Raw genomic sequence first — 16907 nt, 5'->3', positions numbered from 1 at the left:
TCGGGGAGACAGAGGGAGGGGCGGCCACATCACCCTCGGGCCCGACCCCCCCGAGGGGGTCAGGCCACGTGGGTGACTGCAGCTGCCCCAAACCTCTAGTCAAGATACCCCCGGTCCCATGTCACCGACAGAGCGGGTTTGAACCTGGCTGTTAGGACCTATATGACACACATGACAAGTTTATGGGATCTAAAAATATATTTCGGGAGTTCACGAAACTAGATGATATACCTGCACCAGTTTAGAAACTGTCCATATACTTCACTCTTAAATAATTCTTGATCAAATATGGCTATCGAACAAAATATAGCAAGTAACAAGAACTACAGATCGATTAGCATGCAGTACATTATTGGCGTAGTAGGCATGCAGTGCAGGTGAGCCGTGAGCGTGCTACAATTCGTTTATAAGTGCTAGGCCATGTTCACTTTGATGCCAAAAAAAACCTTACCAATTTTTGGTATATTTTGGCAGGATTTCTTATATAGTTACCAAAATTTAGCAACAAACTAAATGTAGCTACTTTTTAGCAACTTTACCAAAATTTGGTAAGGTTGAAAATGGCATCAAAGTGAATATGCCCCTAGTAGTACTCCATCCGTTCCATAATATAAGACACAACTACTTTTTCTTGGATGTTCCATAATATAAGTCATGCATACAATTAATTAGGACATCTTCTCCATAAATTATTATTTTTTTAAAATCCTCTACTCTAAAGATATCTAATTCTATTGGATGCATGCATTATATTTATTTGGGTGATTCAAACTAGGAGATAATAATAATTGTTTCTTGGTCTTTGGATTAAGAGTGATTGTGTCTTATATTTTAAAACGGAGAGAGTAATAAGCAGTTAACTAAGCAAGCCAACCCATCAATCTAGTCAAATAGTAGATGGCTCGGGCATTGCAAAACGGTGGCCCAATATGCGTACGGGCTGGTTAGGTGAGTCATGCCGTTGGTAGGGTTGGCCGGGCATGGTTGTTCGGTCATCTATAATCTACTTGTAGTGCTGAGTGTTGGTGAATTAATTTTGAAAAGAAATATATACTGTTTATTTATTTTGTTCTTAATTATAAATATTTGGGACGTAAATTTTTTAACAAATATACCGTTGTCACTGAGTGAAAATGCGAGAACGAAACGATATCGCTAAACAAATACGCGAAAGTGACACGCGAGAAACCGGTGGTCGTGCCATGGGTCTCGCAAGGCGGGCGGAACCGAGCACAGTTTGGCATGGCCAGGAAGCGAGACCGGTGAGATGGCCTGACATTGCCTATGTGTAGTGGTTGATTGACGATTAATTAATTACTAATGATACTGATTAAATAAATAATACTGTATTAATTAATTTATTGCTAATGACATTAGTTAATTCATTAATATCCACGAGCGAGACCGAGCGGTCTCGTGCACCCTCCACACGAAGTCATTGGTAACGTGCATTTCGCGCTTTCAATTTGAGACAACGGTATATTTCTGCAAATTCTTTCTAAACACATATATTTATGTAAAATCAATAAAAAAGATGTATATATATATTTTTTAAAAAGAGTGTTGGTACCTTTAGGCGAAATAAAAGGGATGCCACATGCTTAGTTTACTCTGTTTTAAATTAAATTTAAGTTGCTGCGGGTGTCTAAATTTATATCGAGGAGATATATATATATGGTGAAATAGATTAATTATAGCTAAAACATTTTCTCGACCTTGTTGCTGAGCTCCACCCGTAGATGCCGCAAGTTTATGGTGATATGTCTATCTTATATTAACTTATTAGTGATTCATTTGAGAGAGAGAGTCAGAGCAGCAAATGCTTCACAATCCTGAATGGATAATTTGTTTGTATGTGTGTAGCTATACTAATTAGACCCTTTGAGAGAGTTATATAACTACGCTGCATAATTCCTTGAGAGAGTATTTTTCGATTTTTTTTGTCTCATACTTTTTAGCTGGATTATAGCGATGGGGCTTCTTGTCAACTGACGGAATACCTTGTACCAAGAGAATAGATTGACCAAATTGTAAGCGAAGTTAGCGTAGCTCAACTGTTTAAGTTTCTTATGGTGGAGGCAGCCCACCTAATTTTATATTTGACACGGGTGCTTATTTATGACTAATAATTCTTTCAGTGCTAGGTAACGTACCATTGACAACAAGACACTCGTGGTGACTTGTTTGTATGTGTATTTGTATTTTTATAGAGGTGAGTACCGCATAGGATAGAAAACAACCGTTTAGGTTGTTCCACGGAAGGTGATAAAATAATCTGTGAATTTCCGGGGGGGGGGGGGGGGGGTGTCCGGCTCCCTCGCTGTATTTTTCCTCCTCCCTTCATCGGTCTTCATATTACTGAGTGTAGTGTAACACAGAAAGAGAAAGTGGTGAAAAACACACAAGAGAGAAAAGAGGAAAATAAGCAGAAAGAGATGCCCCGGCGGAGGGCCCTGCCTCCTCACCGTCGCGCCACCGCCACCGCCACCGCCATGCCTCCCGCCAACCTCTCCATCTCCGCCCCCTCCGCCGCCGCCGCACCACCGCCCCCGCTTTACCTCCGCCGCCTCCCGCTCATCGCCGCTGCCGCGCTCCTCTTCCTCCTTGTCATCGTCGTCCTCGCTGCTGCCCATCCCTACGGCTACGCTCCATGGCTAGCCAACGCCGCACCAGCAGCCCTCCTCCGCCGCCCGGTATCCACAACCTTCTACTCTTTTGACCTGCTCCGAGAATATCCCCACGATCCATACGCCTTTACCCAGGTCTTGCTCTTCTTCTTCTTCTTCTTCTTCTTCTTGATCTGATTCAACGACCCACCCCCTAATAGCTCTTCATTCCTGATGAATCTCTATTGTATTTCCTATTTATGCAGGGTCTCTTGTATGGAGGAAATGACACTTTTTTCGAGTCAACTGGCCTTTATCACAGGGTATTCCAATGGACTCCTCTGCCTTCCCTTTTGTTTACTCCAATGCAATGCAATGCTGCCTCTTTAATATTCAGCCTATATCCTCTAACAAAACCACCTGTCCGACTTTATGATTATTCCCCCAATTACACAAGACTGACCGCCACTAATTCGGATTGCTCAAGTCTACCGTATTGAGTCTACTATGTCCCTGACTCGCTTACCCCATATCTATTTGCCACCACCCGTATTTGTTTCATTATGTCACTCTTAGTTTGATTTGCTTGCTTGATTCCTTTAATTACTTCTCCAAACCACTAAATGCCTCTAATTTTGCTTCTCAACAGTCATCGGTCCGGAGGGTTGATCTTAAAACTGGAAAAGTATGTCCCTTGTCTTGCTTTTCTTACTTAACTACCATTGCACTTAATCAGATGAATTCTCGCTTATCACTTACGATTTCTCAGGTTTTAGTTCAGCATGAAATGGATGGACGATTGTTTGGAGAAGGTCTCACGCTTCTCAATGACAAGTAGATATACCTCAGTTACAGTTGTTTTCTTCAAAATAGTGTTCTTTGTTGCTTCTATTATGTCCTGCTAACCTTCACTTCGTTTTGTGGAAACTTTTCCTTTGCAGATTGTTTCAAGTTGTTTGGATGAAGAATCAGGGGTTTATCTATGATCGACATAACTTTAGCAAAGTATGTTGCTGCTCTTGTTTCCTTGCTTATTGCAGCTATGCATGATTTAGATTTGTTTTAATTCCTGGATAATGATCCTAAACTCCCACTTATTTTGGATATCACTTTTCTACTCTACTTTCCTGGTGAATTGTGGATTTGCAATTATTGTCACCTTGTGTTTCCTATCAGTCATTTTAGTTTCCATTAAGATACTCAATGCATTTGTCTTTGCCACATACTCCAAACTCGATTATCTTGTCATGATTTAGCTGTCTTATACGACTCTAGGCTCTCTGTTATGCACATGGTAATTGAATACAGACCACCAAATTGTTGCCATGCTTTCTAGTTATACGCATGATGTATTTGGTGGCATGTTAATGTACTTCATGCTTCGTTTGCAGCGTGAGAGTTTTACCCATAAAATGAGTGATGGGTGGGGGTTGGCTACTGATGGAAAAGTTCTTTTTGGCAGTGATGGTACTTCAAGGTTATACCAGCTTGATCCAAAGTCAATTCAAGGTAATTATTCCAGTGATTTTGTGATTCCCATTGGCTCATGTTGTTCGACTTGATTTCACTTCTAGACTCAGGCAACTTGCCTGGGACTAAAAACTGTTGTTTGAAACTTCCATTTTGATTATTTGACATTCTTTTGGTGCAGTCATGAAGACAGTGACTGTGAAATATCAAGATAATGAAGTCCCCTATCTTAATGAACTGGAATATATAAACGGTGAAGTATGGGCAAATGTCTGGCAGGTTAGACAGCTGTGCCCCCTTTGCTGACAATTGCTTGTTAGTTGTTATAGCTTACACGTAAAATTTGTTTGTAGTAATACATGATCAACCAATACAATGTGAATTCTCAGTATTCATTTCAAATCCATGGTATATAGACAGATTGCATAGCTAGAGTCTCCCATGAAGATGGCCTAGTGGTGGGCTGGATCTTTCTTCATGAGCTGAGGTAAGTCGTCAGCTGAAATAGTGATCACTCTGTATGGATAGTTGCCTGCATTTGACAATAACAAATAATTCTTATGTTCTTGCAATTTTGAAGGCAACACTTGTGGAATTCTGGCAATACGGTGAGCAATCTATGCCTTTCTCTTACCTTTTTTTTTATCCCTTCACTTTTTTATACTCTTCTTGATCATTGTTTGGTCCAGTGAGCTTCATGATGTTCAAAATCATATTGTAGCTTAGCAGGAAGACATAGCATTATGACATTAATGAATCTATTCCATGTTCCAGGAAATCGATGTTCTAAATGGTATAGCTTGGGATGAAGAAAATCAAAGATTATTTGGTGAGCTTTTAGCATTCTAATGCGCTGGTTTCATCCTAGTGAAGCCATCTAAGGTTCTTCTGATCATGGGGCAGTGGCTAATCCTATTCAATGGCTTGCAGTGACCGGAAAATTGTGGCCAAAGATCTATGAAATTAAGCTACGGCCTGTAGATGGGCCACAAGATGGATCTGTAGAGAAGCTATGCCCCAAGGCAAGCTTTTATCGTTGAGGTGTAGTGGATCTCTCTAGGGTGAGAAGAGAAGAGAAGAGAAGAGAAGATATAGGATATCTTGTTTTTATATCAGTATGTTACAATGCACAGATGTATTGCATACACCTCTTAAGTGGAGGTAATTGATTGGCAGTTTTCGGAGACTTGTGTTGTATCTCGACAAAATTGAGTGTATTTACTGATCTGATGGTAGCTACTTGCTTCGTCTTCTTTTCTTTTCTTTTTTTTCTAGAGCGGCATATAGCTGTTAATCAATTCTTCTCCTGATGTACATTGTAGTAGAAGTAATTTATAAGGATGATTGTGCTTCGAACAACTCTAATCGCCAGTTCATCAGAACCAAATTATCTCATTGTTTAATTCTCTTTGGTCGTGGGTACTTCAGAAATTGGAAGAACTGAAAAGCCTGGAAACGATCTGGATGAAACAACAAAGGGAAAGGGAATAGAATGGAATTTATGCAAGATACCGCTTGAGTTGGTATATAGTCTGATACAAGTTATGGCATTTGATTTCCAAAATGGTTTGAAAACAAAAACATATGTTTAACATAGCAATGGACAACAAAGTTGAGGACAATTTATGCTAGCTACCTATACATTATATATATAGGGATCACGCTCTTTTCTTGGCTGCAAAACTGTAGTCGGTATGAATGTACAAGCATGGTACAGATAAAACTAGAAGAGCAACAAAAAATGGCTAAAACCCTGGTAAAACTGACAGGTCGGCAATTCCCTTTGGCAGACTCGCAACCTTCGTTAGCAGTGCAAGCCGATTGTTACGAACTCTCTCGTCTTCCTGTATCACCAACCACATAGCAAAGCATACACCATTACCAAAGTCTAAATCATTTAGTAATAAATGGCTAAGTAGATGCTTAGTACTCGAAAATTAAGCTCACCGCCATGACAAAAACATTTGTAAAGAAATCTTCTAGGGGTTGCAGCAGTTCCAGAGAAGCGTCCGCAAAGGCTTTTATGTCAACACCTACAGGGTGGAATGTGGATACAAGTAAACAGAATATACAGCACGCCCGAAAGAATAGACGATGCAAAGCACATATATTTCACACGAGAGAAAAAAGGATCAACAGAAGAAACAGTGGATCTCGGATTATTTTTCACTTTGGATAAGATTGTGTACCAGGATGAATCTTATCCGCAACCTCCAAGTAGGCACTCCACAAAGCTCTTTCTTCGTCTTTCTCAAATACACTTGCATCAACCTGCATATAAATTCACAGCGAGGAAAGATTAACATTGCGGCAAGGAACAATCAAACTCTGCTTGCAATAGGCTTGGTTACTGGTTAGCGGTACATACTACTGTCCAAAAGCTTAGTTCATAATTCAAAGCTGTAATCAGAATCTGAAAGATATATCATCATGGTACTTGTTTATTCTTTGTACAAAGCAGCCGTTACCTCTAAAGCAGACCCAATTTCTTTTCCACGTATTATTCTCGCGGGCCTTGAGTACGCTTCGACAATTTTTGGGAAATCTTCAGTTCTTGAAAATGCTTCCATCTGCAAGGTCCACACATCAAGACCATTAAAAAAAAACAAATCATACTTCCATTCATTCAGCAAAGTACCAAGCAGATATAATTTAACACTGTACAACCATAGTATATCGTTCCTGATTATAAATACGTAATATTTGAAAACCATATCCAACATACAGAGGATTCAGAAGAATTGAAGAATCTTACTTCAATTGCTGTTTGTGATGCTAGATAAGGGCAGTTTGCACGCTCTATAAGCACTGAACGGACTATCTCGCAATTAATTCCTTCATCCACCTGATAAATTGACGAAAAACCATCAGTTACAGGAAATGGATTTCACTGACAATTGTTGACTTGTATTTGATAAAAAAAAAGGATCAGAAGTGAAAACAGAAGCAGAGATGGCAACAAAATCCATGCTCGGTACTATGCTGAATAAGCTACATGGATAAACATGAAGCAATGATAGTATGCATATTTATCTTCGGAATTTCTTGTGTACGAGGGAGAAAACGTCACTAAAACCAGTCTGTACGGGAAAAGATACTTGCTCTTCCAGTGTAGGTAAGCTTCTACTCTAATCCTTGGTAGATTCCAAAAGGATGGAGTCTTGGGGAATAAAAGCATTATATGTAACTCAGACTATTATTACTGTTCAAGGAAATACGTACCAAAAGTTGCTCCAATCTCCGCGTGACAAATTGTACTACCTGAGAAATTAATTAGAGTTGACACAAACCATATAATCAACAAAGATTAACATCAGGATTATTTGATATTTGTGCTCACCTCATCTATAACACCACTATCTATTGTTATTGGCTGCTCCTCTGCCACTAAGGTCAAGGCCTTCGTGAGGTCAAAGTTCTTCTTGTTCTCAACCAATATTTGAACCTAGATGAAAAATATTATAAGAATATTTCATAATATGATGGTGTTTGTAGATTCTCAACTTCACTTACCAATCCATAGGAAATTCTCCTTAGCCCAAATGGATCATTTGTAGAACTTGGTTGGCATCCAGCTCCAAACAGACCCACTAGACTATCCAATCTGAATTACAAATAAGAAAAATATTAAAGCATCTACAATTTGTGTGGTTCACATGGAAAAAACAAAAGCAATCATAAATCTGGGAAGCTCTCAGTTTCCACAATGTGTTTGCATTGCAATACCATTTTGTTTGTTTTATCCTGGCATTGCTGGTAAATAAAGCTGGTAAGAAGTTGTACTTTCAACTATGTGAACTAACTAAATAGCTGCATAGTCCCTACTGTTCTGCCCACCCACTGTAATCCCCAGTCCAAGAGAACAGAAATCGGAGCAGCTCTCCTCTATACCAACTGTACAGAAATAATACAGTGGCACAGAATCCTAAAAATATGGCTCTTTGAATTCCCAGCCTGTATTTTAAGGTGCAGACTATTATAAATTGAACATGAAAGCTACGTATGCAAGAAATACCTGTCAGTGACTGCAAGGACTATGCCAGGATCTGTTTTTGGGAACACATCACCAGAGAACCTTGGAAGTGTTATCTCAAATAGGGCTTCTGCAATCTGACATGAAAACTACTCAACCAAATGTGCACAAATGGCCACAACTTTCACACTGAAGTTTAACAACAAAATTTTCACCACAAAACAAAGTCAGAAACCTGTTCTGAAAGGCCATCTCTCAAAGCATAATGCCGTGCCATAATTCCAGCAAGTGAAGTAAATTCAGTAACAATATTAGTGGCAAGATCTGACATAGCCAATGCAGCTGCATCTTTGATTGCTGGGATCATTTTCTCATTAATTCCGAGAAGGAGGGCCACTTCTGCAACAGTGTTCTCAACACGTTTCATTTTGTCAAGCATGGTACCAAGTCTTTCCTGTTCAACATGATGCAGATGTTATGTACGTAAACATATACAAGAAACTAAGAGAATTTTGGTACACCGTACTTACATGAAAGAGAATGCTGCTGAGCTGATCTCGGAATTCAGAAAGTTTCTTCTGCGTATCCATCTTATAAAAGAATTTAGCATCCTCATACCGTGCCCTGTATTTATATACCAATTCAGAATCTACGGTTCCTCGCAAAAAAAAAATCTACAGTTGACTACAGCTCTCTTGCGGAATAAAAAAAAAGGCAGAGGGAAGAAAAGACGATGCAAACATAATGCTGGTAATCAAACTATGGCTACTTCTATCCATTATCTAGAATTATGTCTTCCAGTCAAAGCTCCAGCTATAAATTTTACACAGTAGCATTGCTAAAACATTCATAACCTGAGTACAGCTTCATTCCCTTTGCGGACTACTTCTTCCTTAATGGCACCATTGGCAACCTAACAGCAAACACTAAATTAAAAAGGAACAAGAAGACGAAGAAGACAAATACACAACGGGAAAAATCATCTCACAGTTATGAAACATGGTAGCAGATTGCCCATGGTCTTGGAGGTTACAGGGAAATATTTCTGGTGTTTCTGCATAACCTGCATAAACATACATAATATGAGATGTTCTCTCAGTTAATAAATTTAACTTCCAACAAATGAACTATGTTAATGGACTTGTCATTTTGGTGTCTGAATCAAAAAAATTAACAGAATTTAGTATGGCTTCTACACATCACCAATCAAAAGCTGTGCATATACCGTTATTAATACATCCTTTGGAAGTGCTAAGAAGGAAACATCGTATCGACCAATAATGGGCATCGGCGCCTCCACAAGATTGATAACCTGCATCGTATGGTTTAAAATATATCTTGAAATAAGTTGAATTTCATCAAGAAAAACGTATGTACAAGAAAAGTTAACTGAGGAGCAGAAGAGCATCAACCTCCTGCACCAAGCTATCAGGTGCAATGATATCACCGCCAACACCCTCAGCCAATATACTAGAGTCATGCAAGATTCGTTGTTTGCGCTCCTGCAGTGGGGTATCATATACATCATAAGGTACAGTAGGACCTGGAATACTGAGCAACTAAAAACCATTAATGGACTCATGCAGCATTTTCCCTGTTTCATGCAGGCTATAAGAGTTGGCACCAATATTCTTGTGTGGAATAAATAGTACATGAAATTGGAGCTTACAGCTACGAAGCCTATGAAAAGTCAAAACATGACATAGCACATGAAAAGATTATGTGTGCCCATCTCACCTGCATATCAATCAGGATCCCAGCTTTCTCCAGGGTGTGTAAATATAATTCTGCAGCTTCCACCTGAATTTGGAGAATGTTCAGACTATTCCCTAGATAGACAAGGATATAAGAATAGATAGAAACAAATATGTCCTAGCATCTTCCTACTGGATGTTTGAGTTAATCTGGATCAAAGGCCTTTCCGAACTGCTTGATGCAAAATACTTTCAATTTTTCAATTTATGCAGCAATACTCTTAGATAAGAAAATCAGAATGAAGAAATTGAAGATTTTTTTATATAGTGGATATCAATCTGGCCCGAAGAACATGAAGATAATGAAAACAATAATGCAAGAAAGTCCATTTTGTTGTGGTTGCGCAGAACCAGCTAGCTACCACAACACATTTGGTACCTTAAAGTTAGCCAAGGAGGAGTTACGAAGGCCACACGACTGATTCCCACTGTGCCATTGCAACTCATGTTAATAATTATAACTGTGAGAAACAATATTTCTCAAGGAAATGACTATAAATAAGTGGACATGTTAAGCTAAAAAAAATTGTTATAGCAAGTAATGTTTTCATTTCTACAGAATATTGTACACATTATGGCAATGGATAGTATCACTGTAGTTGTGATAAGTCAATTATTCTAGTTTCCCAAGATCTTAAAAGAGAAGCCCAGAAATTGGCTCGAGTGCAATCTAGAATTTTTCTTCCTCCGGGAAGTTTTGCGTATCATTATGTAAACAGAAACTGAAGTGCATTACCTATTATGTAGTAAAATATTACCTTGATATGCCAGCAAAGCAAAATGGCACAATGAGATCCCCATGAAGGGCAAAGATCCAGCGTATTGGCCTGCTAAACACAATCTGCAAGTGATTCACCCTCAGTTGGAATAAAACAGACATCTCCAGTGATAAAATGATGCTAAAAACAGCAAACAGATGATCGGATTTTGCTTCTATTTGCAGAAATAGAGACACTAACACATAATCAAGTAATCAACCGGTTTAACTGTCTGCTATGGCATTAGAGCATTTATAGATGGCTATGATCCCTCAAAGCACAATAATGATAACATGGAGTTCAAGCAGCTGCAAAGTAAACATTTGAATTACCATCTGTAAAGAAGATGAGTTAAATAACACTTACATTGGAGTTCCAGCGCATAGACTTGGGAAATGAAATACCAGATATAATAGTCGGTAGATCTTCAGTTAGTACCTGCAATTCACATGCTACAACTATTGAACAAGTCTAGAAAAAATGAAAGTGAGGCCTAAATAACATAAGAAACTTGCACAATTTTAGCAGTAAAGAAACTACGAATATATAACTATGCAGTTATGCAGAATGCATTTAGTTGATACTTGCTAGGTACTGGATGTCTTGGGGTGTTGAGTGCAAGATCTATCTAAATGGTGCCTAATCATCACCTATCAGTATCCAATTAGAAGATATCGTCCTTTCAAGCATTAGAAGCATGCCTATTATGAGTTGTGGAGCTTGAATTGAATAGTATGTTATGGAGTAAGTATGCTTAATCTTGATGACTGTCCATCTGGCTCAAAGAGCTAGTACTAAACATAATGCGACTGGGTTGATTTGTCGAGCAAAAAGTCTATTCCCTGAACCCCAGTAACTTAAAAGGGACACCTTTTGTATTTTGAAAATGCAGTTCATGAAGTCATCAAGCAATAGCAAAGGTCCTGCTTCCAGCAATTGTCTGATGCAATGGCTTTCAAGAGTACATAAAGGAAAGGAAAAAAAACCTCATCAGCAAAACGTGCAGACTCTTTGACCCGAGCGTAGATATATTCTGTTTTACCTGAAAATGTGTATTCACAATTTAGACCTCTTTATGAAACAATAAGAACATATGTTAGACATCTAGTAAATGATAAATTGGCTGTAACAGGCTAACAACTAACATGATTTCATTTGGCCTATGTTCTGTAGCGGTGGTTCGGATTAATATAACCAAAATAAAACCCAGTATTTAGCTGTCAGTTGGTTTATGCAGCATAAGCAATTGAGAATTGAATCTTATTGACAGCATAAATAATTAAAAAAAAGAAAGAACTCGACTGACGGGGGAAAGACCACCCCCACGGCATTGCGCTAAGAAGAAACCTCAGCAAAAGCCGGTCAAGAAATGCCACAAACCCTGGCCCCTTGACACGCAGACCTGCCCCCCATCGTTCGGGCCTTAACCCGTGCTTTGAGGCCCCTAACCCGTACACGAGGGCCCGCCCACCATAGGTCGTTTCTTAACACATGTTTTTAATCATGCCAGTATCGATTGAACATACCGCCTACATATATAGGCCATCACCCATGCATATGAGTATATCTTCCATATCTAGCTAATTAAATCAAATACCAGAATAAGATATGCAAGAGAGGCCAGTGCAGCATATGCACATGTGACAGGAACAAGCTGCACACGACTGGTGCAGCAAGCAAAGGAGATTGACCCAAGGAAGGCCAATCTACATGGGACTGTAGAACAATGGGAGACCTTCATATCATTAATTATAAGGGTGGATTCGTTTCTACATGGGACTCCACATAATGATTCGAACAACAAATTGTAACAAGAAATGGAGATGGTATCAGATCACCATTGAGTAACCAACACGCACTGTAGCAGTGATGACAAAACACATTGAGATGGAAGTGGGCAATACAAATTCTAGGGAACCATGTCGCGTACCATCAGTTCTTCTATATAGACTATCTATCAGGACATTATTCTTTCGACAAAATCCTTCAGCAGCCTGAATAAGAGTAGAAAATTATTCCACAAAAAAATATCAAGAGCCTGTCATGAGAATAGAAGGAAGAAAATCAAAGAAACAAAAGCCCTTCAACAGCATTAATAAGAACGGAGAAAAATAATAAACAGTGTGCAGTTTTTGTAATTTAATGGAATAGATGTTACTTTCAGCATGACTTTCTGCATACTTGAAGTACCTTACCATTTTCTTCATAAGTGATATGGAAAGCCCTAAAAATAAGCAATAGCAGAAGAGCAGAGGAAAGTCCAGCTCCTTTTTGGATAGCTAACCTTAGTGGGTCTTCCTTCTTGGTCAAATGCCTTTGCAACAGGTGGACCACGTAGTTCAATCTCTTCCTCCATTTGCTTCATATTAAGATTTTCAACAACAACCTACAAATCAAAGAAGGTCTTCTTATAGATTCAGACCAGAGTAAAGCATGTTAAAAGAATTGTCAGTTACCAAGCATAAAAGACGCATTACCAAGATATATCTTCAATTAAATATGGTGCATCATTATGTGATTTCTTTTTTGTATTTTCAGACAGTTTTATCTACCATTCCTACTAACAAACCTATAGGGAACCTACTGATTAATATTAGATATCTCTCCATCATGTGTTTTGCACTTGGTAGACTATTATTACAGTTTGTTGTTCTGCACCAGGCCTCCGGAATGTTAGGACTGGCCAGCTTTTCCAAACACACACCTAGACACAAGAGATGCATAACTGGCAAGAATATATGAGGAAGCTTGCGATAGTATAGAAACAAATGTGAGACTTCGCTAGGAAAAAAAAAACTCATGTGAGACAACAAAGGTTAAACTGATACCGCTAATCTCCTTGGTGTCCCATAAGAGCGTACTTTCCCATGGCTCAGTCTTCGTTTCTCCAATATTTGAATTAAAGATTTCTCCAGCTGGAGGATGTCAAAGATTCAAAGGTGAAAAAAGCAAAAGTCATTCCACCTAGAATTGAAGTATAAATTCCATAAAAAAACAAATATGACCAAAAGGTGACATCATTTTGCCAATGTTAGGTTCAAAATTCTTCTCATCTTATAAGGGTGAAGGAGGAAGTTTGGTTTACCTGTTTGGTTGCTTCTATCACATCATGAGGTGGCAACTCTTCTGTTCCTATTTCAAGAACAAATGCTCGTGGCTGTCCGACAACTCCCTAAACAAAAAGCACCAAAGATAAGTAAAAATGGGTGTGCTTTTGCAGAAGTTATGACATAAGCCATCCACACCCATTGGGTTCAAATATTAAAATAACACAAGTAATAGTACATGGTCATGTAAATGAAATACCTTTCTACTAGGCTTTTCAGAGACATGAGGATAGATAAGATTAGACTCTTGATAAGTGCCCAAAGGATAACCGAGGTTCTCTCTTGTTTTCACCCAAAGCTGAGCACACTGGCGAGCAAGACTGCTCAAGAGCATCGACAGTATGAGAATTACATCTTAACTTTACGTAGAAGCTAGAAACAAGAACAACTGAAAAAAGTAAAGCTAATAACTGGTAAATAAATAAATCAAGTCAACAAAACCAGGATTCCATGATGAGAAAAGGCATAGGGAAAAAAATCAAGGTATGTAGGTCCACACCTCCGCATGCGACCAAAATATCTTGCACGCTCGGTTACACCAACAAAGCCTCTAGAATCTAAAATATTAAAAGCATGAGAGGCCTTCAGAACATGATCGTACCTAATCCATTGCCAATCGAAGGTCAGCTTGTCAATTCTTAACAAATAAAACATGAAAGCCAAGAAATGAGTGCATCAATCAAACATACGCAGGAATAGGAAGCCAAAGTGATAATAAAGAGCGAGCCTCTTCTTCAAAATCATCAAAATGCTTTTGAATGTTATCAACATTTGCATGCTCCAAATAATATGCACTCATCTCTTTCCTGAATCAACAAACCAGATATATAGTATTGAGCCTAAGCATATAATTATTTATAATCAATAAAAGACAACAGAAATATATCACGAAATTGTTCTACTTAATGTAGTAAAAAGAGGATGGGAAAGAAATGGCACATTGCAGGCAAGATGCTAAAGAAGAAGAAAAGGTACACAAAGCTCCTAGAACTTTCAAGAAGATACATACTCATTCTCAAGGAATAGTTCTCCATATGTAATTCCTTTAGTGTATTGTATATTCTTGAAATGATCTACACCCTGTCAAAACATCTAAATCAAAGTAAGGTCAGCTCTTTCAAAGGGTATATGATCCAGTAGGGTAGAAAATATTCGCAAAAGAAAGTCCACTAAGATTTATACGAGACTCTGAACATAAAGGGTGCAATATACACAATCAACAAAATCAATAGGTAGTTTGTTAATCGTTTGCTCATCTTCTAACTCATAAAAAACTACTAAGGTAGATAACAACACTACTAGGCTCACCTGAAGAGACATGAGGATGCGTTCAAGTCCATATGTTATCTCAACAGAAACAGGCAGCAATGGAAGGCTTCCTGACTACAGTAATTAGCATTAAGAAAAACTGTCTTAAAATTTTCCAAGGATTAGAAGGGGATAATACACACATCAAGTGTCAAAAAAATACTGTGATGCCAAAGCAGTCAACATAATGCACTAAAAATATGTGAATTGTTTTAGCTAACGCCTGTACCTGCTGAAAATATGTGAACTGTGTTATTTCCATGCCATCCATCCAAACCTCCCAGCCTAATCCCCACGCACCAAGAACCTGTCCATCAATGGGAAGAAACATGAACAAGGTAATGAATTAGAGATATTCAGTTGCAATTATGATGACTTAACCAGATAGACTTTTTTAAAGGAAAGATCATTATATTGAAATAACGATCCGGCTTTTTGTAACCAGATACACTTTGGTTCAATGATTGCATTGGTTGATATTTTAAGAAGGAAAGAGTAAAAGAGGAGGAACTTCACTGGACTCTCCCAGTTGTCTTCAACAAAACGGATGTCATGTTCACGGACATTGATACCTGTGATGCAAACATTTATATACAACATTTTGTATTCACAACAATGTATTAGGAAAGGAAATAAATAAATGAGAAGGTAGAAACAGAAGAATATCGGCGTGCATTTTATGATGAAAAAAAAGAGAAAGCAGTAGTGAAATACCTAGTGCTGAAAGGCTGTGCAGAAAGAGGTCTTGTGAATTTCCAGGGTCAGGCTTCAAAATTACCTATCGGAAAAGAAAGATTAAATAACGGAGGAAGGCAGCAGCAATGAGCTAAATATATAGGATGGATATGGTATGGTAGAAACATTTACCTGAAATTGAGTATGACGCTGAAGCCTATTAGGATTGTCCCCATAGCGGCTGTCGTCGGGTCTTATACTTGGCTCCACATAACTAGAAGAATAATACAGTGAGAAATGGAGGAGTAGTCCAGAATACAAGGAAGGGAAGTCTTCTACTTACGCAACGTTCCATGGCTCGGGGCCTAAAACCCTGAGGAATGTCAAGGGATTCATGGTCCCTGCTCCAACCTCTGTATTGCTGCACTGCATGACGGCACACCCCACTGAGGCCCAGTAGTCCTGGAGGCGCTGGATGGCCTGCTGGAAGGTGAGCACGGAGGAGGAGGAAGGCCCCTTGGTGGCGGCGGAGGCGGAGACAGAGACTGGGGAGGGAGCATCACCGTCGGCAGACGCCACGGCGGATAGCAGGCGGCGTCGTCGGCGTGTGCGAGAAGGGGGGGAGGTTGGGTGGTGGGAGGCGGCGGCAGGAGAGAGTGAGGAGGAGAGGGGGAGGAGGAGGAGGGGAGGGGGAGCCAAACCCGCCATGGCTACGACTACACTGGACCTGGACCTGGACGGACTCCAATCCACGACAGGATAAGCGGGAAGATGATGATGATGATTATATTCATTCATTTATTTATTTTAAAGCTTTTCTTATTGGACTATCTTAGTATTTTGCTCCAAGGTTTTAATAACAAAATTCTATTTTGCCCCAAGGTTTCAATAGAGAATGAAAAACGCTAGTATCTTTTATGTATTTTAAGTTTTTATATTGCCCTAATAATTTGAGTTTTCCCCTTTCTAAAAAAACATGGAATACATGCCTTGAAAATGGTGCCGAAAACATTTTTTTTGTCTTCCCATTTGAAAACACGGATTTATCTACTCGATTGTATAGGGATAAATTAAGTACTACTACTTTAAAAAATAAACTTAACAAAATACTCTATCCGTTTCACGTTGCTAGACATCTCCATTGTTCATTTAGATTCACTAACATCCATATGAATTTATAGGCACATAGTCCACGAAACATATATATGTAGATCAATGTGAAATGGGTTAGTCTAAACATCGTGGTAGAAAAAAAA

General features: G+C 38.9%; 2 protein-coding genes across 3 annotated transcripts; one reads left to right on the top strand and one right to left on the bottom strand.

Moving 5' to 3' along the window:
- The first annotated feature begins 2383 nt into the window (after positions 1–2383).
- Positions 2384–5435, top strand: LOC4339848 (glutaminyl-peptide cyclotransferase). Its single transcript, XM_015787546.3, has 11 exons — positions 2384–2762; positions 2873–2929; positions 3256–3291; positions 3376–3440; positions 3548–3611; positions 3998–4115; positions 4258–4355; positions 4493–4563; positions 4657–4684; positions 4851–4905; positions 5007–5435. Exons 1-11 carry the CDS (start codon positions 2436–2438, stop codon positions 5114–5116), a joined length of 1029 nt encoding a protein of 342 aa, XP_015643032.1. The 5' UTR covers positions 2384–2435; the 3' UTR covers positions 5117–5435.
- Positions 5436–5564: 129 nt separating this feature from the next.
- LOC4339847 (glycine--tRNA ligase, chloroplastic/mitochondrial 2) lies at positions 5565–16412 on the bottom strand. 2 transcript variants are annotated; one of them, XM_015787542.3, is made up of 34 exons: positions 15995–16412; positions 15844–15925; positions 15691–15754; positions 15493–15548; positions 15206–15283; positions 14977–15051; positions 14678–14748; positions 14358–14474; positions 14168–14269; positions 13868–13988; positions 13647–13733; positions 13390–13476; positions 12846–12947; positions 12492–12555; positions 11548–11603; positions 10928–10999; positions 10562–10644; positions 10183–10231; positions 9787–9849; positions 9462–9551; positions 9275–9361; positions 9038–9112; positions 8904–8962; positions 8580–8673; positions 8285–8503; positions 8092–8186; positions 7590–7680; positions 7417–7521; positions 7299–7337; positions 6832–6921; positions 6545–6646; positions 6266–6347; positions 6024–6109; positions 5565–5920 (listed from the first exon to the last, which is right to left on the bottom strand). In XM_015787542.3, exons 1-34 carry the CDS (start codon positions 16357–16359, stop codon positions 5822–5824), a joined length of 3207 nt encoding a protein of 1068 aa, XP_015643028.1. In that variant the 5' UTR covers positions 16360–16412; the 3' UTR covers positions 5565–5821. The 2 variants fall into 2 exon arrangements, with proteins under 2 accessions (XP_015643028.1, XP_015643030.1); XM_015787544.3 differs by lacking the exon at positions 10183–10231 and having other exon boundaries at positions 10562–10630.
- Positions 16413–16907: the final 495 nt, after the last annotated feature.

Source organism: Oryza sativa, chromosome 6 (assembly GCF_034140825.1).
Source record: "Oryza sativa Japonica Group chromosome 6, ASM3414082v1".
Lineage (NCBI taxonomy): Eukaryota > Viridiplantae > Streptophyta > Magnoliopsida > Poales > Poaceae > Oryza > Oryza sativa.
Note: the sequence above shows the minus strand (reverse complement) of the source record. Positions and strands in the feature narration are given on the sequence as shown.

Bases quoted from the DNA above. Each gene is read 5' to 3' on its own strand.
- LOC4339848 (XM_015787546.3), top strand. From the start codon at position 2,436: ATGCCCCGGCGGAGGGCCCTGCCTCCTCACCGTCGCGCCACCGCCACC. The intron at 3,441-3,547 runs GTAGATATACCT...TTTCCTTTGCAG, and splicing joins CTCACGCTTCTCAATGACAA to ATTGTTTCAAGTTGTTTGGA. The intron at 4,685-4,850 runs GTGAGCAATCTA...TCCATGTTCCAG, and splicing joins TGTGGAATTCTGGCAATACG to GAAATCGATGTTCTAAATGG.
- LOC4339847 (XM_015787542.3), bottom strand. From the start codon at position 16,359: ATGGCGGGTTTGGCTCCCCCTCCCCTCCTCCTCCTCCCCCTCTCCTCC. The intron at 15,052-15,205 runs GTACAGGCGTTA...TAATTACTGTAG, and splicing joins AGTTCACATATTTTCAGCAG to TCAGGAAGCCTTCCATTGCT. The intron at 5,921-6,023 runs GTGAGCTTAATT...TTGGTGATACAG, and splicing joins CAAATGTTTTTGTCATGGCG to GAAGACGAGAGAGTTCGTAA.